The following is a 22199-nucleotide window of genomic DNA, read 5'->3' on the forward strand; positions in this document are numbered from 1 at the left end:
AATATGATAAATGGCACGCGTTTTGGAAAACAGTCATCAACGCGAGATTACGCGCCAGCCCGATGTGAACGACTTCGATTTCAATCGTCGAAGATGCGCGTTGATATCGAACGTACGGGGATAACTTTGGAACAACGGAATTGTTTCGTATATACGGAAATCTCAAAATCAGCGATTTTAATTTTTTTTAAATTAGTTTTTGGTTAGAGTCAATATTTTCTTGATTGATCATCGAAACATATTTTAGTAGACATGCATACTCTCCTCCCCTCCTCCAAAAATATCAAAATTCATAAAGTAGGACAACATTTGAGAAGTTGAAGTTTGAAAGAAGTGGGACAACATTCCGAAAAGTTACAATCCCGAAAACTGAGTACCGGGACAATTTCCTGAAATATTGGAGGAAAATGAAATAATTTTGTCAAGTTATAATTCTCTTCAATATTTCGTGAGGTTGTCTCGATATTCAATTTTCGGAATTCTGACTTTTCGAAATGTTGTCCTACTTATCAAATTTCGGGATTTTTATTTGGCATGCATTTGATCATGTGTGTCTACCTATATTTTAAAATATAAATTTCAGGAGCTATTTTTCTCGAAATGATTTGACACGAATGAAAGCAAAATAAAAAAATAGGCAACGTATTTTCCAAGTATCGAATATAAGAGAGAGATCCAGAGATATAAGATTGCCCGAACTATAATTGCTCCAACGTATTCAGTTGAACATTACCGAGATAACACAATCTCGCCGGAGCTGCCACGTCGGGAACGTAAATCCAAGTTGCAAATTGCGGAGTTGCGAACGGTAGATCAAGAGTTTCTCGGTGTCTTTGACGTCGTCAGCGAGCGTGAAACGGATCGAACGAGCCATTCGCGGGTGACTCGCGCGAACTATTTCTAGGCGTCGAAAAATAGCAACGATGCAACTAGGAGACCGCTGTTAAAAAGCCATTACACCAATTACGTCACACAAAATGCACCTCTCTTTCTTCTTCCCCACCGCCCACCCTTCTTTTCTCTTTCTCCCTCTGCCTCGGTGCAACGTATACGATGGGCGTAACGAAATTAAACTGTCGGGGTAGTGAATCGTGCTTTAAACGCAGCTGAGATTAGTTCGTGCCGCGCTGCCATCACGCTCGCGACTCGCGGTGATCTATAGCTCATCGACGGCTCGATCGCGAACCACGTTTCACCTCTTCAGTTATTTCGAGGGTTGATTCGCGAATCTCGAATTCTCATCTCTCAAACGTGTTCAACGAACGGAATTAAAAATAATTTTCATTTGGACGTGGTCAAAAGTGACTCGGTCGGCGGCGGACGATTTCACCCCAACTAATTTGTTTTCTTACGCTCTTTTTCTCCGTAAAAATATTTTTCTCGCGCGATGTGAGTTGCAGGTAATTAAAGAATTGCAAATAATTAACGAGTAGTATAATTATCTACGTCAACTTTTAAAAAAGTGATGCGAATTTTCCGACGAATATGAGCGCGCCGTGGCCGATCCGCCGTGGAATATTGCATCGGAAACAATTCGATCGCTCACAAGTGGTAAGTCGAAATTTTGACTCTTGTTTGAACGATTCAATAATCATCCTAACGATGAGGAGTTTTTCTCATCAATTTTTCATCGCGACAAACCGATCGGCGACGGGACGAGTGCGTAGAACGATTCTCGTGGGACGCAAACCGCCTGTGAAAATAACTAATGACCGTCATCGGAGAACCGTTCATTTAAAATCCGCGTATTTTATTTACCACGCTTTCGGGGAATCTTTGTGAAATATCGCGAGCGACCGAGTCGGAGTCCGAGAATAAAACGAAGCTGGTCTCTTTCTCCCGCGCCTGATCGGATATTCATCATTCGTAAACAAGAAGTCGCCCGCGCAGAAAATCCACGCGAATATCTGCGCTTCCACGAAAAGAAAAAATAACGCGAACTGATCACGAGATGAGATGGCCAAGATACAAGCGGCAGACGGAACGCGTGAGAGAATATTCGCGGCTGCGATTGAGGAGATTTGTCTACTAAGTGCCGTATTTTCAGTGGTGCATTAGGAAAACCATAAATTATTACTTATCAAACAAAGTTATACATTTCTATACATTTATTTCATTATCCAAATAGTAACTGTTAATTTGAAAGAAGTTGAATAATATGTATATGTGTGTGTGTATATGCGTCGAATATTACTATAAATTATAAATTTTCCATTATTATATATTTTTAAAACGAAATTATTAATTATTTTCAAATTTATCTATAATATCTATATATTAGTCTCTAATATTACATTTGTTTTCTATATCATACACAATACTATTCATACACAAATATATCAAATTAGAAGAAATTTGTTGTATTACGAGGTCTCTACATACTTGCACATACAAATTTATAATTAAATATTTCGGAAATGGGATGCGGTGGAGATTATTGAAATTTTTGGTTACACATTGTTAGTTCGGTTAAATTTTGCATCATATATATACATATATTACAGATTTATCTTATATTTTATGAAACACTCAAACCTCCTTAATCGCTCGCGGGTTGACGAATATACTTTGCTGCAGAGTGCATCGACTGCAACCGTCGGGCGATTCTCACCAATGAAACCGAGATTGTAACTCTGTCCCTGTTCGATACGCGTTCACGCATTATCGTCGACGTCATGAATCGCGAAGTAAGGCAGCAAGCTCGAGTACAGCGAGGAGAGGAGAACGAACGAACTTAATATGTCGCGTAACAGGCGTCGCCGTGCGCGACGATACGAATTATATTTAGAGGAATACGTCGATCGTCAGAGAACGCGAAAGAGGGAGGAAGAGAGGTCGACATTCGAAACGAGCTTTTCACAAAGCGGATCATTGTGTCGCGAAATCTCGCGGGGGAGACTGCTCCCCTATACCTCGGTGACGTGCAAAAAAGCGGCGATTCTGATAAGTCGACTGGTCGATATCACGACGCGCTATTTTTGATAACGCGCGATAACATTGTTCCGGAGGAAAATTGCTCATTCGATTGAACGCCGAAACATCCGACTGGAAGGAATGTGCGATCAGTATCCCAAGATACACGTGCAATATTTATTATCGTGTCGTTTCGATTGTGTGATAATAAGTGTCGGGCGAGCGATCGAAAGCAACGCGCGCAACCGATTATGTGTTATTGCGCGCGAAATGCGTGTTGCGGGGCTGCCCTCGAGCCGCCGAAAAGGAAAAATCATCTCGAGTACAGTGCGACTGTTGTGCTCTCTATGATGCTATCTCGTATCAGCCACTGCGAATTAGCGTCGTTCGCGAACGCGGCATAAGTGGACCTTCGATAATACGCTAATTCCGTGCAACGCGCCACGGTTCGGCGTTGTACTCGTATCTGTCGTGCTTTGCCGCGGGATGTTTCCTCTCGCTCGATTTCGAGACGACCTCCTCGCGAAACGAGAGCCGAGGGAGTGAGAAATCGCTCGAGAGAATCGAGATGAAAAATCCCCTTAATCCCTCGCATGTGCGAAGTGTATCTTCCGGATCGCTAGCAGTTACAAGGATACACTTTTCTGCTTCAGGAGCAGAGAAGCCTGAAAGCTGGCGACCTGTCGCATCAGGAGAGCAACAACGTGGCAGCGTCCACCATGAAGCTTCAGAGCGATTCGTTCAGCTCGGAGAAGGTAAGCGAACAACCCGATCGATATTTTGCGGCTTCCCGGGTTGAAAGTTTAGTTTTCCTGTTAAGTCTACTTACTTCTACATTAAGTCTTCAAGTAGGGGAAATAGAAGTAACTTCCTATTTGTAGCATCAAAGGAGCACTAATAGAACTCATTTGGTATTGCAAAAGGAATTTAGAATTTATCCAGCCAGGGAAAAATTTTTAATTCTACCTCAAGTCTTCAAGTGGAAAATGTGGGAATAATTTCCCACTTGTAGTATCAAAGGGACGCAATAGAAGACCTATTGAAAACTTAAAGTAGAACTAAAATTTCGATTTGGGTTCCCCCTGAAAAAACGACACCCTGCTGAAAGCTTCCCTCGCACGTATTCCTTGATTAGAAAAATTGCGAACAAATGCAATTGTTCTGAAATTATTTTCTCGCACGGATATTTCGTCTTCTCGCCTTACGGAATCTCCCACGGCCGACTGGAGATCGCACGATGTATTATTTCCGCTTCGTGGAAAAGGTCGAGACGCGATATTCTCGACCAGCGAGCACTTCTGGCGGATCACCAAAAAACGGGCGTAAACCAGCAGTGGTCGCGCCGGTAGTCGAAACCGTAAATCGTCATCCTTAACGACGTTGGAAAATGCGGTCTGCCGCATTTTGGCACGCGAGGCTACATCTGCGCGTAATGCGTTTCTACACCCGCGCATACGATGCGGACGCACGCGATTTAAACGCCGGCGAGCTCAACGTCGGGCCCCAGTCGATACGTGAACACGCGCTCGAGAGAAGCTAGAGAAGCACGATCGTCCGAAATGATGCTGCGGAAGTGCAGTCTCGACTCGCGAATGGTAAACGCGAACGGATGGGTCGTGGCGTGAAGTTCCGATGAGCGACGACTTTTTATCCGGCCGCGCGTAATACTAAAATACACTGAGAGACCCGTTTAGTTGACCCAAATTAAATTCTTGGTTTGGATATGGTCAAACAAATGTTTCGATTGTGAGAACCGAAATTTGGTCCCCTGAAGCAAACCTTTTTCATTTTCGTTTCATAGAACCAAACTTTGGTTCTCACAATCAAAATATTCGCTTGCCCATATCCAAGCAAGAATTTAGTTCGAAACATCTAAGTGGATTTCTCAGTGTAGCTGCGAATAATCTAAGTGAACTTGAATAGCATTTAGCATCTACAGAATGTTTGGTGTTATTGCTGTAACTTGAAAATCATTATTTGTTTATTAATTTGCGTGAATTAATATTACGAATAGACAGTCTAGAGCATCCGCAGTCCCAAGCTTCAATTTCCAGCAAAATCCAAGTTCCCGATCGGTCCTCAGATTCGGCAATGTCCTTAAAGATCTTCCTAAAGAGAAACGATCCTCAGGATCTCAGCATGATAACCGACGATTGTCACTCCGCAGAAAGCGATGGCGGCGCAACAACAACGGCAGACGGTCACGTCGACCGGCATCTTCAACCACGAGAAGCACATAGCCGCCAGCTCTCAGTCGAGCATCACGATTGCGTCCAAGGGCGTCACCTCGAAATCGTCGATGATCAGCGCGGCGAGCGCGGTGAACCAGCTGATGAACGGCATACGACCGGCGGAGGACGAGTTGCTGTCGTTGCCGTTGGACGACCTCGACCTGCTCTGCTCGAAATCGAATGCGCAGGACGTCGACCGCGCGATCGCCAAGTACTGCGGCTTCCTCGACAGCTTCGTGGAGAGGCTGAAGGCGAACGACGGTAGGAACGGCAAGGCGCCGCTCTTGCTGAACAGAGTGAACGAGATCATCAGGAAGGCGTGGGCGGTGCCGACGCACGGCCACGAGCTCGGTTATACCCTGTGCAACACCCTGAGAACCCGCGGCGGCCTCGATCTTCTCATGTCCAACTGCGTGGCGAACGACCACGAACTGCAGTTCTCGTCGGCGAGGCTGCTGGAGCAATGCCTCACGACGGAAAATCGCGCCCACGTGGTGGAGAACGGCCTGGAGAAGGTGGTGAACGTGGCGTGCGTGTGCACGAAGAACGCGAACTCGGTGGACCATTCGCGCGTCGGCACCGGCATCCTCGAGCACCTGTTCAAGCACAGCGAGGGCACATGCAGCGACGTAATCCGACTGGGCGGACTCGACGCGGTGCTGTTCGAGTGCCGGAAGAACGACGTGGAGACGCTGCGACACTGCGCGGGCGCCCTGGCGAATCTGTCGTTGTACGGCGGCGCCGAGAACCAGGAAGCGATGATCAAGCGGAAGGTGCCGATGTGGCTGTTCCCGCTCGCCTTCCACAACGACGACAACATCAAGTACTACGCCTGCCTGGCGATCGCCGTGCTGGTCGCCAACAAGGAGATCGAGGCGGCTGTGCTCAAGTCCGGCACCCTCGACCTCGTCGAGCCTTTCGTCACGTCGCACAATCCTTACGAGTTCGCCAAGTCGAACCTCGCTCACGCTCACGGCCAGAGCAAGAACTGGCTGGAGCGATTGGTGCCGGTGTTGAGCTCGAAGCGAGAGGAAGCGAGAAACCTAGCAGCCTTCCACTTCTGCATGGAGGCCGGCATCAAGCAGAGGCAGGGTAACACCGAGATCTTCAGGGCGATCGGCGCGATCGAGCCCTTGAAGAAAGTCGCCAGCTGTCCCAACGCCATCGCCTCAAAGTACGCGGCGCAGGCTCTGAGGTTGATCGGCGAAGAAATCCCTCACAAGCTCAGCCAGCAAGTGCCTCTCTGGTCCACCGAGGACGTCCGAGAGTGGGTGAAGCAAATCGGCTTCGCCGAATGCGCGACCAACTTCGTGGAGAGCCGAGTGGACGGCGACCTGCTGTTGCAGCTGACCGAGGAGAACCTACGCGAGGATATCGGCCTGACGAACGGCATAATGCGCCGGCGATTCGCCCGTGAGCTGCAGAACCTGAAGAAGATGGCCGACTACAGCAGCCGCGACACCGGCAATCTCAACAGCTTCCTACAGTCGATCGGTCAGGAGTTCTCCATCTACACGTACGGCATGCTGAACGCCGGCGTGGACAAGGAATCGATACGCAACCTCTCCGAGGATCAGCTACTGGCCGAGTGCGGCATCACCAATAGCATACACCGTCTCAGGATACTGAACGCCATCAAGAATATGCAGCACAATCAGTTCAGCTCGTGCGAATACGAGTCTCCCGACAAGTGCCTCGACGTGTTCGTCAGCTATCGCAGGTCCAACGGTTCGCAGCTCGCGAGCTTGCTGAAGGTGCACCTGCAGCTGCGCGGTTTCTCCGTGTTTATCGACGTGGAGCGACTCGAGGCCGGCAAATTCGACAATAACTTATTGCACAGCATCAAGCAGGCGAAGCATTTCCTGCTTGTGCTCACGCCTCAGGCCCTGGAGAGGTGTATACAAGACAGCGAGTGCAAGGACTGGGTTCACAGAGTGAGTTATCGTTGTCAGAACTTCGCGCATACAACGGATTGCGCGACGCGACGCAACGTTTTCACTCACGACGTGTCGTGTCTTTGCAGGAAATCGTTGCCGCGTTGCAATCGGACTGCAACATAATCCCGATCATCGATCAGTGCTTCCAATGGCCGGAGCCCGAGGAACTTCCCGAGGATATGCGAGCGGTCTGCCACTTTAACGGAGTCCGTTGGATTCACGACTATCAAGACGCCTGCGTAGACAAATTGGAAAGGTAAGAAGAGAAACCTGCGAACTCTCGCCGAAAGTAGTTTCAGAATCAAAAGTCCCTTATAATAATATCCCTCCTGCTAAAGTCCGATACTGAAGCTTGATCTTTGAAAGATTAGGCCGGTATCTCTCTCGTATACGAGGTGACCGTATGGTTTTTGCTTCTCACGCTCAAGGTTTATGCGAGGCGAAATACCAATGAGATCTGACCTGTCCGGCGGGATCCCGCGCAGCATGGCGCCCAAGGATGTGACTACGCCGAGCACACCGGGCAACACGAACATACGGCAGCCGCCCAGCTACCAGCGGATGCACAGCAACGAGAGCAGGAGCAGCGACAAGGATTCCACGGGCGGGCGAGACTGACTAGAGGGCCCGCCCACAGCCATACCGAGCAGGTAATTATTCCGGAACATTTGGCGTGACGTATATTACCAAAGAGATCGACGAGAATCGATTCGTCAAAGTCCAGTGAAAGAAATTAAACGCTGAGAGAATGGAGGACGAAATGACCGGCGAGCAATTTGCGCTTGGTTTTTTTGCGAGACCTTGCCGAGCCGATTCATACCGATCTCGGAGCATTAACTTCTGACGAGCTCTACTAACGCAACTAATTTTTTGTTTTCACGCAGCCAAGATTGCGAATCGCGCTAAGACAATCGCGACTAGGTCAGTCAATGATACAAATTCTTCATTGATGTTTATAAATGGTGTCAATTCTCATCACCATCCCCGTCGCTTTGCCAAATCCTTGCATTAGGTTCGTCCCTGATACTTTCAGTTTTAAATGTGCTTCATCACACGTGCATGTATGTACCTGTTCTAGACGTACGATTCAAGGTGGAGGGTTTAGGTGAACTATAAATCGGTGTTGGGCGTTCTTTATAATCTATAGCGTCTATGAAGCGTCTCTTGATCAAGCCTCTTGATGATGGTTCAATTGCATGTCCTGATTGTATCGAATCAATTTTTGGGGAATTCGGTACAAGAGGTACAGTTGGTATCATATAAGCCGTATCATTCCCGTGACAATTACACAATTTTCAACCTTAAATATATAATTAGAGTTATTGTGCAATTTTCCACCTTATGGGTTATACATAAGACTGAGCACCGTGTAATTTTCTATCTGAGGAATGATACGGCATACATGAGACTCCGACTGTACGACTCGAAACATCGTTGTTGCAAATATAACGTTCACGTTGCAGGCTTAGAAAGTCGTCGAGTCCGTTCCGTTGGTTGATGGGCCTGCCGCCCGCGTCCCCTCGCTTCAAGTTCGTGCACACGCATCCTGGTGACGGCAGCGGCAGTCCAGCGGTGCCTCGCAGACCGCCACGGCAGCAACCACCTCCGCCATCCGCGCGTTCTCGCTCGCTGGAACTGCTGGACCAGGACGAGGAGGAAGAGCGGAAATCCGTGGCCTCCGCGACGATCGTGCAAGCGCGACCGCCGCTCCCCAGGCCGAGATCGCGCAGTCTGGACGGTCTGCTGGACGAGGACGCGAAGAGCAGCGGCGGCGGGTCCTGCGATCGGCTTGAGTCCTGCGAGCAGGACAGGCAGAAGAGCCATTTAACGCGTGACCAAGAAGCCGCCGTTGAGACTGCTGAGTCTGAGGAAAATCCCGTGCCGGTTCCCAGGACGAAACCAAAGCTCGCCGAGTGCAAGTCCGAGACGGAGGATACGCGAACGTCTTCGAACGATAAGGACGAGAGCGAGAAGGAGGGAACTCAGCCGACGCGCCCTCCGAAGCCGAATCGACGTTCTTCCAGTTTGGAAGGATCATCATCGACGACATCCGGCAAGCAATGCGTCGAGCAAGAGCGGCATGCGATGGAAGAGGGAACGACACGGAAGAAGCTGGTGAGGAGTAACGACGAGGACGAAGACAACGACGATAACGACGACGACGGCGACCACGATGACAGGTCGACGATGCTGAAGACGAGGAGCTGTGGTGCGGGACTGGACTCTGACGGGAGCGTCTCGTCGAGTGAGTACGGCGGCGGCAGGTCCGCGGGTCCGAAGAAGGGCCCGGGCTCGCTGTTGTCGCTGCCGGCGGGCGCGGAACCCAAGCGCAAACGGAACTTCATGGACAAGTGTGTGAACAAGGTGCGGTCGTTTATGAGGAAGTGAAGAGGAGGCGACCGAACGGCGTAAAAGTGAAGAAAAAGACTCGTTGTTTAAACTTCGCGAGCCGAATTTTGATCCGAGTGTCCGCGAGCCCGAACAACGACAAAGTCCAAAGAGCGTTTTCATAGAAGTTCAAAGACCGACCGTGGAAAATTGCTATTGCTCTAGACACCCGATACCATCCGTCCGAGAATGATTCGAAATGAATTTGAGGGATTGAGAAATATTTAGGCAGTTTTTTCTCATTATTTTCCAGCTATATGAAAAGCGTACGTGAAGAAAGTCGGAAAGAAATCCGTTGTTCGGGAGTCTTCGGGTCGCCGAAAACGATGCCTGAATCTCGCGGCATTACACACAAGTAACTTTATGTATTTAATTTATCTGAAATTTCGCGTGGACCTCGCGGTCCATCTCTCGTGTACAATGACAGGCAGCATGAAAGTATAGTCACAAATGTTGCGCCTTAAACGTGACAAGTGTCTTCGTAGAAGCCTCAAGAGATTCGTCTCTCAAGCGGATTAGCCTGCTTTTCCAGGTGCCTTTTGTATTTTCTCGTTGAATTGTACTTGCATATACGCATATATGCATGATTCATAAACGAATTATATATATATATATATATATATATATACGAACGAATCAAACGTGTAGCTAAGGCGGCTAGAGATCGTTATTTGTAATACTATTTTTCTAGGCAGTTCTTTCCTCCTTAGACCGCGTCTAAAGGTGTGTGACTCGCGTCACGAATCATGGTTGTTCTTATCGCAGCTAACACCGGGAACAATTTACACCGCGCACTAGGTGTTCGGTAGAATGTGCGTGCATTCGACGAACAGGACGATGTTCTTTGCCAAAAGATCGGAAGTTTTTTCCTCCGTTGATATTTATGCCCGTTTCTATCATTATGGTTGAAATCTAATCGACGATTAACTTTATTAATTGACCAGTTACTTTGATATCAGTTCAGCCAATTGGCCAATGCGACTGGTCAATTCGTTTAAGTTAATCATCGATTAGATTTAAACCGTCATGATAGAAACGGGCATTAGTCGGTCGAAGGATCTTTTTTGGTACTTCAAAACTTTTCCAGGTTATATGTAAAATTGCTGCTTCCCCTAATCAATCGCGGAAAATCATGTCTTGACCGTCTATCAAGGAAAAACTGTTCCGGTTATTCGACGAGTGCGCTCGAATTATCAAACACTCGGTGCGTAACCGCGACCGTTACTCCCCCCCCGTCTCTTTCTCGCGGGTTGCGGTATTTTATTATTTAACACTGTTTTTTTTATCGTATCCATTCGTCGGTACGCTCCACGAGATAATACTCTCGTCGAGGGTTCGAAAGCGGCGAACGCTTCGATATTCGTAGTTTAAGAAGTACCGCCCAATTATCTCGCAAAACTTGTATATTTTACCAAAGTTTCGTAAAATGAAGTTACGAATTTTATCGAGATGTTTGAATGTTTCCCTGAAATAAATTTTATTTAGCGAAATGTAGAGTGTGTCTCTTCGCCCCGCCGTTTCTCTCCCACTGTTTCCCATTATGTCTCAAGCGGTAGATGTCGCATGAAAATTTCGTTCACTTTATTACGCTCGGCTTGTCTTGCTTTGGTTTTTTTATTAGAAATATCAAGCGCATATTACGCGTATACAAAAATAATCTCATACATATAGAAAAAAAAAACATATACGGCACATTATCGTCATGTCAAGCCTAGTTCAACATTGAATAAAATTTACAAAATACACAATCATCGTGAAAAAAAGAAATTTTTGCGCTGTCAATATATTTTATAAATATTACAAATATAAATCGAATATTGATATAAACTGAATATTAACTCGTAAGTAACAATGAATTTATCGCGTGTTCCTGAGTCTCGTAATAATACTTCTTACACTTAAAATACTTCTATTCTTTTAAACAGAGGTTAATAGCAATATAATACCAAGGAATTTATATTTAGAAACTATTTGCATATAATAATATACCTGCTATGTTTAATATTACGCGAAGTTTACATACTGTAATCAAATGAAACATTAACATTCAACATCTCGCTTTCTCTTTCGCATATTTAATATACTAAAAAATTGAACTTGCTAAATTTATGCCGGTTTTAACTTTTGTCTTAGATCGTTCGAAATGCTAATCGAATTATGTGCAACGCGTTAGATTTTATTTTTGATATCATTGCGATTTCTTAAAGCTTATAGATTTTTATTTCATATTGTTTATAACTTGAATTATTACATAAGTTGCTATAAACCTTTGCGCGTTCCCGAATCTTAAACTGAATCTTTCCATAAGAACGAATTAAAGATAAAGACCGGTAGTATAAAAATGTAGAAACGAGATCTTATTATCGGTTGATGATATCGTCACGACCGCGCAGTCTACGCATTAGAATCATATCGTGGCGCATCAGGGTCACGCGTTTCGCGTGTAACGTCAGTAGCACCGCGTCCTCGAAAAACTGTACGATGTACATCTCCGTTGCTTCTTGCAGGGCTTCGAGAGCGGATGCTTGCATCCTGCGAAGTATCATAATGATCTTTTATGTTGTTGTAGTTTATGATGTAGTCAACTCTTCTTCAACCATTAAATGCTACCTGAACTAATTATACTCACTGATGTTTTCCTATGAGGTATACTATTTAAAAAATTTAAAAAGTATTTGTAATACATAGTGCTTTTAACAGGATTGCGCGCTCGCACGCGCATGTGTGTGTGTGTGTGTGTGTGCATCATAATATATCTTATTTTGACATTTCATATATCTTAAAAATGAATACAGGCCTAACGGAACCATATATTAGGAGCTTATAAAATTTGTTAGATTGATAATTTAATTGGTTAAAAATATGTCATGCTACAGGTGTAAAATCAAACAATTATTTGAAAGTGATTGGACAGAAAATAATGTAACAGAAAGTAGCAAGTAATAATAAAACAATACTACGATTAAACATAGCTCGTATTGTTTTGTTATTATTAATAAAAGAAATATGACCAAAGATTTGACACCCTTTTATAAATCGCCCATTTGTAAATCCTTAATAATATGTAGAATTATATACAAACAATCAGGAAAATCATATTTACCTGCTAATATCTTGTCGTGGAAATATTTCTATAATAATCTCTTTGACCAAACGTGCAAAACTTATTTTAGGAATTAACAAGTTAGTAGACTTTCTCAGATATTTAATTTCCCTTAATACTCTAGACTGCTTCTTTCCCTTATGTGTGATTATGTCTGTCTAAAAGTAATCATTAAAAGATCTATTTAATGATTCAAGATCTAATGTAATGATATAGTTGGATAGATCTTGAATAGTGGTTTGGAAATTTATTACTTACATTATTTCGCTTCTCTTCTCGAGGACGTACACTGAGTGATCTGAAATATATTTAATAAGTTATACAAAGTTGCTAAAGTTAAGAAAAAAAATAATAAGCCCTTGTTACTTATGTAATAATAAAGATAATGCTTCCATTACGTGGATAATATTGGTTTCCCAACTATAATAATAATACTATTGTGTATATTGTCAGAAATAATTAGATAATAGAAATTCTTATGATAATTATTCTATTATTAAATAAAATGATATTGAATATGAGAAAGAACTGAGAGATTGCAGAAAAATAGGAAACAAAAAGTATCGATAAGCACTGTTATCTCCGACATTTTATTGAATTATAACAATATCACGATAATAACCTCGGTGAGGATTTTCGTCGGACCATTATCGTATGCGTATCTTGCAATCGTATGAAACACTTTTACGTCAGAAAGATCAGTACGTCAATAACAAATTGGCGCCAATTTCGTAAACATAACCTTCTCTTACTTGTTAATTGGTCCCGAGTAGAGATGTTCGAAAAACATCGATGTTTGTTCAATGAGGATGCGTCGTACGCATCCTCAGTGTTTGTTGGATGTGCCAATTGGCTATCGGATAGAGAATTTCTAGAGTCCCTAATATTTTCTCTAATGCCTATATCAGGCTGCGGATAAGAGATTGAGATTGAATTTAGCCAATCAGTATAAAGTTAACTGAGCTCAAGTTTAGTGAAATTTAGTGAACTTTGCATTGATTGGTCAAATTTCAATTCAATCTCAACCTCCAATCCGTAGTTTGATACTAGCTTAAGGGTGCGTTCGGAGAGACGCTATTAGCTCTATTTAGCGCTTAATTAAACTGCATGAAGGTTAAGGATGCAATAATGTGGAGAATTTCAAAAATGCATTTGAAACCCTCAAAAAAAAGAAAAATTTCTCGCTTTTCTGCAGCCATGCAGAGTAACGTAGATAATTAAATTTGCTATATATTTTCTCGACTTATCGTATGATGTCAACATATCGAAAGGATGTTTTTAAAGTGTTACGCAAGAGAGAAATAAAGTTAATAAGATTCGCAACAGTGTAATCGCGCTGATAATGGAAAGTTGTTTATGATCTTTTTCCAATGCTGGATGATCATGTGATGTATAACGAGTCGCCCTCCTCGACTCGACAAGTTGTGTCGTCGCAGACGTCAGCGTTCCGGTCGGATAAAGTCCAATCGAGGTTAACTTTTGCCCAGATTCAAAAGGATCAAGGAGATCGCGAGAATTTTATCGCACTAAATGGCTCATACAACAAGGCTGATCGCAACTACTTCTAGTTTGAAAAGCGTTTACAACTCTCTGTCAATGGCTATAAGATCCGCAAGGTAATGTGAACTGTTAATTTTTAACATATTAAATCTGTGACCTTTCGTCCTTCACAAGATTGTCTAGATTCTATAATGAAATTCCAATGATAGAACTTCCTGAAAATATAGTTGGTTTAGTTACTTTAGCACCTTGATTATTTAATCGTTAATTAGCTAATTATATTAATTTGAATGTTTAAATAATGTATTAAGGAATAGCTTGGCTTTATTATATGAATGCTATAGAATTTTTATTGTAATTTATAAACTTATCTTATAATTTGATAATTATAATTTATCTGCTTTTCAATAAAGTTTATTTTATATCATGTAACTTTTATATTTTTTTGCTTTATATCATCTCTCTGATACATACAAGATAATTATTAAAGGACAGCAGATTATGAAATATAACTTTATGTATTGCAGCTCATGGTGGTCTCAAGTAGAGATGGGACCACCAGATGCAATTTTGGGGGTTACAGAAGCATACAAGAGAGACCAGAATTCTAAGAAAATTAATTTAGGTGCAGGTGCTTACAGAGATGATAATGGTAAACCATTTGTTCTTCCTAGTGTTCGTAAGGTCAGTGTATAAATAAAATGTTATCTTTTAAATAAAATATTTTTTCTATAGAATACATTTGTATATAAATATATATAAATATATATAGAAAATGTCTTAGACCAACACAGGCAAACTTCGTTAGGGCATAAAACAGATTGAAGTGGACAAAAAAGTCCTCTATTATTTTGCCAACAACATGCAAAATTTCAAGTTATTATTGAAAATGGCCATGTATAAAAGTTTCTTTAATTATTAACTCAGAAATTGCTGTGTTATTTGCAAAATGATAAAGGATTTTTATTTCGAATAATCTAATCTACAAGTATATGACAGCTGTTGTGCTTAGCGACAGATTCAAAGTTCAAGGTTCAAGGTTTGATATATTGATGTCTTGTGCTTTATACTTGTAGATTAGGTCACTCTGAGTAAAAAATCCTTTACCTTTGTGCAAGTAACACGTACATTTTTTAGTTATTAATTAAAGAATAGCCATTTTCAATGATAACTCGAAATTTTATGTGTTTGCAAAATATATATATAAATTTTCTAAATATTCTTTATAAAATATATATATGTGACTGGTAATAGGCAGAAGAGAAGATAAGAATTAAAGAAATGGACAAAGAATATTCTACAATTGCTGGTAGCGCTGAATTTTGCCAACACAGTATTAATCTAGCCCTAGGAGATGGAAACGAAGTTGTGGCAAATGGATTGGTGAGTGCTATAATGCATAATTATATATAGTTCTTTCTTTACAAGGACACTTTTTTTTAGAACGCCACAGTTCAAGGAATTTCTGGCACTGGTTCTTTATTTGTTGGTGCACAATTCTTATCTCATCATTTCTCAGGCAACAAGGACATATATCTGCCGACTCCTTCCTGGGGAAATCATGTTCCTTTGTTCAGGCTCGCTGGACTCACGGTTAAGTCGTATCGTTATTATGATCCAAGGACCTGTGGTTTAGATTTTCAAGGAGTAATGGAAGATATATCTGTTAGTATAAAATTTTTATCAGGAAAGAATATAATCGTTCTAAACCATATAAAACTTGCTGTTTATCTCACTAAACATAACCAATATCTATATACTAATAGAAGCACGTATTTCTATAATATTAATAATAATCTTGGAAAACGAATAATTAATAATACAAATTGATAAGAGATTCATAATCATTCGTAAAATTAATATTGTATTATATTTGTTGGTGTTGCAATAATCCTTGAGATTAATACTTACTAATTAATGTTTGCGTCGACAGAATATTCCCGAAAAATCGATTATCCTTCTGCATGCTTGTGCTCACAACCCAACTGGTGTCGACCCGAAACCGGAACAGTGGTCAGAATTATCCACTTTGATTAAGAAGAAAAATTTGTTCCCATTCTTTGACATGGCGTATCAAGGTTTTGCCTCAGGTATCTACAAGTTACTAAAAAGTTACTAATAATCACTCTTTCGTCATCAGTTACATTTCATAGATAAATTTATGATTCAGATTACGAAACTACTTTGAATTGAAAAATTTTAATACTAGCTTGTTATCTCATCCCGATTCGCTTTTTTTATCTGCAGGAGACCTCTCAAGGGATGCTACTGCAGTTAGACTGTTCATTAAGGAAGGTCACAAAATAGCTTTGGCTCAATCTTATGCGAAGAATATGGGTCTATATGGTGAGTACAAGTAAAAATATATAAAATCTAATATAAGAGATACAGAGATACAAAAAAGATTCAGTGACCTGCTACGTTTACGATAATTAATCAGTAATTTGACGTGTATAAACTTCACGTATAGATAAGTTGGATAGATCGTGTTATATGTTCTCTTATTTTTTAGGAGAGCGTATTGGAGCGTTTACTTTGGTATGCGAGAGTAAGGAGGAAGCCGCACGATGTCTGTCGCAGTTGAAGATTCTAATTAGGCCGATGTACTCGAATCCGCCGATTAATGGCGCCAGGCTCGTGAACGAGATCTTGGGCGATCCGGAGCTGAAGAAGGAATGGCTGCGCGACGTGAAGGGTATGGCTGATCGCATCATCTCGGTTCGCACAACGTTACGTGACAACCTGAAGAAGAACGGTAGCACCCGCGACTGGTCGCACATTACCGATCAGATCGGTATGTTCTGCTACACTGGCCTCAAACCGAACGAAGTGAGTTACCTCTTATCATTAAATAATATTTATAATCATTTAAAAATTAAGTAACATTAGAGACAAAACTTTTATATCAATACTTATGTTTATAGTTAATAATTCTTATTTAATTACTTATCAATTTAACGGGATACTTTCAATCATCACTATTGAGAACGTTGGAAATGTCGATGCTTAATTAAATTATATCTGCACTGTAGAGAAAAAAATAGTCAATATATTTTTCTTCTCGTTTCAGTCTTTAGTTCTCTTGAATGAATTGCGATTAAATTGATGTTTACATCAATTTTTCAGTGAGAAAATTTCTCTCGATTCTATCGTCTCTATTTTATCCCTTATCGATTTCCCGACAGGTGGAAAGACTCACGAAAGATTTTAGCATTTACTTGACCAAGGACGGCCGTATCTCTATGGCTGGTGTAACGTCGAAGAACGTGGAGTATTTGGCGCACGCCATACACGAGATCACGAAGTAACTTGCAGTGCGCAAACCACAGATTAAATGCGTGCTGTCATTATCGAAAACAACCTTGCAACACATAATAATAATGCACAGCCTACAAATCTATTTTACAATTTATATGCAACGTAATCAATAGCGTTTAATATCGAGGCAATGAATACATAGGAAACCGTGTGTGCAGCACGGATTATGTTCTGCGGTTTATATGACCGCATATTAATAGCGTAATTTGCGTTGAGCATCAAGTGTTGAGCATTTGTCACAGTTATACATTAGTTATCTATATACATTAGTTTCTAATAGGAAACGCTGCGATTTGATACAATCCTTTTTTCTGCTTTACTCTTTTTTAGAAAATTTTGTACATTTTAGAATCGATACTTTATTTTATCTATTGAATGCATCTTTACCAACTTTGAGTAAGCATCCAAAGAAATTATTATCGAAAGAAGAGACATTGTTCCCTCTCTTTCTCTTACATATTGTCAAGATTATATATATATAATAAATATCATGTTGTTATATCTTTCCATTGTTACGTGTTCGTTCTTTTTACTCTTACGATTTAAATTTCAAAGATAATATACACCTAACACGAATAAATTATGTTATTATTCGTATGCAAAAAATATTAGAAAATTAATTTAGAATACGTGTAAATAATAAAAATTGTCTATAATTTGTCGTTTATATTGTTTTTATAAATGTTAATCTCAAGTTTCTCCAACTTACTCGATTGGAGTTGGTAAGAACGACCACTTTGTAGTAAACTACGCAACAGAGGCTTTCACTGCGGGTGCTTCATCTACGTTACGTCCTTGAAAAGGAAAAATAATGACTAGTCGCATTGTACGAAAAACATGAAATGTATATTATACTTGACTGAATATATAAAGTTCTTAAGTATATAATTCTTCGCTGAAGTTTATTCGACATAAATTAACTTAAGTCTAAGGTTTCCGTGGCAAACCTTCGAGGCGGTCGGGATTATCAATCGATACAAATTTCGATTCGGAGGTTCGTCAGTTCTAGAAGTCTTATTATCTTAAATCAATAGCATTTTCCACGCCACTCTCTGATCATCGCGATCATACACATCCAATCAACGGACGTGGCAGCTAAAAATCCGCGGGATGAGTCAGTTCGTTAAATCCAGTCTTCTTTTCTTTTGTTTTTCTTTCACATTTTCACGCGAACGGAACGCTCTTTATACGTTTCTTCGTTAATAAAAAATTACAAAAAGTATAATACAGTCTCCCTTTGGATGCCGTTTTAATTCTACATCTCCATTACCCAATCGCTCTCAGCGCTAATATTCATTACTTCGATTGTGAGAGTGGCATCGATTTCGCGTGGTTCATCGGCGGATGATCAGACAGAGATTATCGTTCGATCGAGGACCGACGCAGGCGGTATTTCATCGTCTGTCAGGATGTACATACTACGTCCTATACACGAATAACAAATATAATTTACACACGAACGCTGACACTTCCCCGTTTAATATCGCCGAATGTTCACGAGCATCGAATTTCAGTCATTCGCATCTCCGAGGTCAGGGGGTCGCTTTAGGACACGCGAGAAAAATAACAAGCGTCCGAGACATTTCGCCGTGATGAATTTCACCTCACTTGTTAGCGATGGTACGATTATACGCTAATATCAAGTATCTGTGGATACTTACAGTGCGCAGTGATGGCGCAACCATGAATACCAGAATAAATTAATCCACTTTCACGCATCTAAGCTACGTATTTTCCTCAGTCTCCAGGAAAAGAGTATGTTAATTCCACATATAATTTTATGCTGTATTAAATATTGAAAAGCGCAAAAGGCTCTCGAGGAGAAATTTACGAGATAGAGATACGCCCAGCAGAGATACGTACTGCAGGGAGCTCCGACACAAAAGTTGTATTTTTCACCTATTATAATTCAAAATTTTGTACAATTAGGAAGAGACTGAGAAGAATATCAGCTCTGTATGATTAAATAAAATGTTTCAATCAACGTATGATACAATTGCAGCAATAAATTACGTTTTTCCGTTAAAAGAATGACCTCAAAGAGAGATTTATTGATAAAATACGTATGCAATTATTATAAAAATGTACAAATTGAATACTTTTTCTCTTTTTGTTAACAGTCGATATTTACTATGATCCAGATTTTGGCATACGATATGACGATTATAAAAATTGCTTTTTAGAAAACAACGTACATTCATAAAACACGCACACACATACACACACATACTTTTTGTCTCTCTCTCTCTCTCTCTCTCTCTCTCTCTCTCTCCCCCTTTTCTCTCAATCTCATTTTCTCAATTCTTCTTATTACAATACATATGCGATCGCACGTGCTCGCATACAAATCTTTTTGAACAATTGTGTAAAGGTTATTCAAAAACATGATTCACATAAGGTATGCCTTGTATAGAGCATAACAATATTCCATACAATATTATACTCTTTGGACAGAGCATGCATGATTAAACATTGGTTTTAATGTAAATATCAACGCCTGTCGATAGTGTATTCTGCAAATTCATGTTTCATTCTTTTTCTGCGGTATCGAAGTGATATAACCATCCACTAATCATCTGTTTCTTTTTTTGCATAACTTACAGATAAATATAAATAATTCATTACCATAAACATCTTAATTTTCTCGTAAAAATAGAAAGGTACAAATACATCTTAAAAATTTCACTCTCGACGTAAAATCGCGAATGGAATCATGTTAGAACATGACATTTCATATCCTGTGTATGTACGTATCAAGCTTACGATATTGCGTAGTGAGACATTACAATCACTCAAAGTAAAAAAGGCAATATAAAATAGGCGTGTATATTTGTAAAAATAAATAAATGCACGTATATGGCAGTGATTAGTGTTGTAGCTCTCTGTATCTATCCTGTTCGTTTCGAGAAAGTATCCATTAATGGCGCGAAGATACACGTATATGGCAGTGATTGAGTGAGTTCTCCGTATCTATCCTGCAACGATGCTCCGTAATAATGCGTTAACGACACTCCTGCCGGTACGGTAAATTAATAATTAAAAAGACGACAAAACAACAACAGTAACAGGTGGTTGCGATACCACAATCCGATACATTTCGGTGTATCTTGGTTATTCGAGACGTACGTGATTCGCACCCAACTTGTTGTGTAGTGGTCGCTTTCCAATAGTTTAATTTACCGACAAATATCGCCAATCAAGCATGAAATACCGTTACTGCCCGCACCGAGAAAATGACACCAGTAGCGTGGGGATGCGCACACGCTGTTATTGATGCTCAGACAATTATTAGACGCAGTTAAAGCGCAAAAAGTCGCTCACTTCGATACCCTGGTCTCGGTCGTGACTTTGCTGGGATCCGGTAACCTGACGACCAACTGTGCGCCATTCTGCATTGGTCTGCCGTTGGTAGGCCCGTTTGGTTTGCCACCCATCTGAGGCACCGCCGGCAAGACCTTTTTCGCGCCGCTCAACTTGGGCGAGCAACATTGCTTGTCGTCGTAGACGTCGTTTAGGTTGACATTCGGGGCGGGGTTCTGATAATTAGGCGTCTTCATCGATGTTACGTGTTCGTTGAAGGCGCAGTTCGGCCTTTGATCGATGCAGTTGGAGTTCGAGAAGGTTGTCGATGGCGGTAGCATCTTTATCGCGTTGCTGTGGTCGTTGAGATTGCAGACCGCCGGCGGCTCCGTTTTCTGGTCGCTTTTGTATATGGGCGCCGACAGCTGCGTCGAGTTGGTTTTGTTCGTGCTCTTGTGACTGCTGCCGGAGTAACTGGTGATTGATTCGTTGCAGAAGTCGCTCAAGTACGTTTGATTTATGTACCAATTGTGTAGACGATGGTGGATTTCCGGGAACTGCGGCCTGCGATTCGCCACTTCGTGCCAGCACTCGATCATCAAGCTGTAGATCATCGTAGGACAGTCCTCGGGACACGGTAACAGCTGCCGCGAGCGAATCATGTCGATAACTTCTTGATTGTTGTATCCATAGTATGGCTGAAATGAGTGATATATAGAGATAGAAATGTGAAAAATTTTAGAAATAAGTTATCGCTTTGATAGTGTTATTTGATTATTACCTGTAGACCATAGCTGTAGATTTCCCAAAGCACAACTCCGAAGCTCCACACGTCCGACTCAGTGGTGAATTTGCCATAAAGAATCGACTCGGGCGGCATCCATCGAACAGGTAGCAGACTTTTCGATTGAACTCTGTAGTAATCGCTGCTGTATATGTCTCGCGATAGACCGAAGTCCGAGATTTTGACCGTCAGGTTATCGCCTACTAGACAATTTCGTGCTGCCAAGTCGCGGTGAACGTAGTGATGGCTAGCCAAATATTCCATGCCTATAGAAAACAAATATATAATTATAAAGTCATTCTAACATAATCAAGAGCATGTATTTTATATATATATTTTATCATATATTTTTAATAGTTATAACATTATCAAGCAGTTTATAATACACAATAAAGCCATAAATTAAATATATATTATAAGCAGGATTAGATAAATTAATTTTTATTTTTAACTAAATTAAAAGTTAATGCCCTATAAAATTAACTTAGTTAAGCTAAAAGTTACCTAAACCAAAACTAATTCAATTATAAGTTAAATTAAATTAACTTATCAATGTTAAAAGTAAATTATGCAAAATTATTTATATATTTTTTGCATTTCTTATTAAATTTATGTTAAATAAAGGAAAGATAGTCTAGTATAAAAAAGTATGATGGTATTGTGCATTCCATGCAAGAAAAGAATACTAGTTTAAAGAGACAAAATAATTCTGCTGGCATTACTTT

At 41.1% G+C, this 22199-nt stretch overlaps 4 protein-coding genes across 13 annotated transcripts in view; 2 read left to right on the plus strand and 2 right to left on the minus strand.

Moving 5' to 3' along the window:
* LOC106747447 (sterile alpha and TIR motif-containing protein 1) overlaps positions 1-10959 on the plus strand; it is an 84259-nt gene extending 73300 nt beyond the window's left edge. For 7 of the 8 annotated variants that reach the window (XM_014624964.1, XM_014624963.1, XM_014624959.1 and 4 more), the window contains 5 exons: positions 3567-3668; positions 5081-7078; positions 7168-7337; positions 7510-7731; positions 8545-8631. In XM_014624964.1, the coding sequence (XP_014480450.1) occupies positions 3567-3668; positions 5081-7078; positions 7168-7337; positions 7510-7699 (2460 nt within the window). In that variant the 3' untranslated portion in view covers positions 7700-7731; positions 8545-8631. Of the gene's footprint in view, positions 1-3566; positions 3669-5080; positions 7079-7167; positions 7338-7509; positions 7732-7965; positions 8003-8544 lie in introns of all 8 variants that reach the window. The other variant, XM_014624966.1, reaches the window with a different exon arrangement.
* LOC106747451 (histone H3.3-like) lies at positions 9519-13336 on the minus strand. The gene is made up of 4 exons (XM_014624969.1): positions 13195-13336; positions 12831-12870; positions 12573-12730; positions 9519-12001 (listed from the first exon to the last, which is right to left on the minus strand). Exons 1-4 carry the CDS (start codon positions 13218-13220, stop codon positions 11830-11832), a joined length of 396 nt encoding a protein of 131 aa, XP_014480455.1. The 5' UTR covers positions 13221-13336; the 3' UTR covers positions 9519-11829.
* A 385-nt stretch (positions 13337-13721) lies between these two features.
* On the plus strand, positions 13722-18006 carry LOC106747457 (aspartate aminotransferase, mitochondrial). The gene is made up of 8 exons (XM_014624989.1): positions 13722-14188; positions 14600-14756; positions 15327-15455; positions 15516-15737; positions 16006-16162; positions 16320-16418; positions 16585-16901; positions 17258-18006. Exons 1-8 carry the CDS (start codon positions 14103-14105, stop codon positions 17378-17380), a joined length of 1290 nt encoding a protein of 429 aa, XP_014480475.1. The 5' UTR covers positions 13722-14102; the 3' UTR covers positions 17381-18006.
* The window catches only part of LOC106747455 (tyrosine-protein kinase transmembrane receptor Ror), a 254793-nt gene continuing 250597 nt past the window's right edge, over positions 18004-22199 (minus strand). For all 3 annotated transcript variants that reach the window (XM_014624983.1, XM_014624984.1, XM_014624985.1), the window contains 2 exons: positions 21472-21740; positions 18004-21388 (listed from right to left, as the gene is read on the minus strand). In XM_014624983.1, coding sequence (XP_014480469.1) covers positions 20708-21388; positions 21472-21740 — 950 coding nt within the window. In that variant the 3' untranslated portion in view covers positions 18004-20707. The remainder of the gene's footprint in view (positions 21389-21471; positions 21741-22199) is intronic.

This window comes from Dinoponera quadriceps, unplaced genomic scaffold (assembly GCF_001313825.1).
Source record: "Dinoponera quadriceps isolate SergipeBrazil2010 unplaced genomic scaffold, ASM131382v1 scaffold1750, whole genome shotgun sequence".
Classification (NCBI taxonomy): domain Eukaryota; kingdom Metazoa; phylum Arthropoda; class Insecta; order Hymenoptera; family Formicidae; genus Dinoponera; species Dinoponera quadriceps.

Bases quoted from the DNA above. Each gene is read 5' to 3' on its own strand.
- LOC106747451 (XM_014624969.1), bottom strand. From the start codon at position 13,220: ATGGTCCGACGAAAATCCTCACCGAG. The intron at 12,871-13,194 runs GTTATTATCGTG...AATATATTTCAG, and splicing joins CGACGAAAATCCTCACCGAG to ATCACTCAGTGTACGTCCTC. The intron at 12,002-12,572 runs GTAAATATGATT...GATACTTCGCAG, and splicing joins CCACGACAAGATATTAGCAG to GATGCAAGCATCCGCTCTCG.
- LOC106747457 (XM_014624989.1), top strand. From the start codon at position 14,103: ATGGCTCATACAACAAGGCTGATCGCAACTACTTCTAGTTTGAAAAGC. The intron at 15,456-15,515 runs GTGAGTGCTATA...ACTTTTTTTTAG, and splicing joins AAGTTGTGGCAAATGGATTG to AACGCCACAGTTCAAGGAAT. The intron at 16,419-16,584 runs GTGAGTACAAGT...CTTATTTTTTAG, and splicing joins GAAGAATATGGGTCTATATG to GAGAGCGTATTGGAGCGTTT.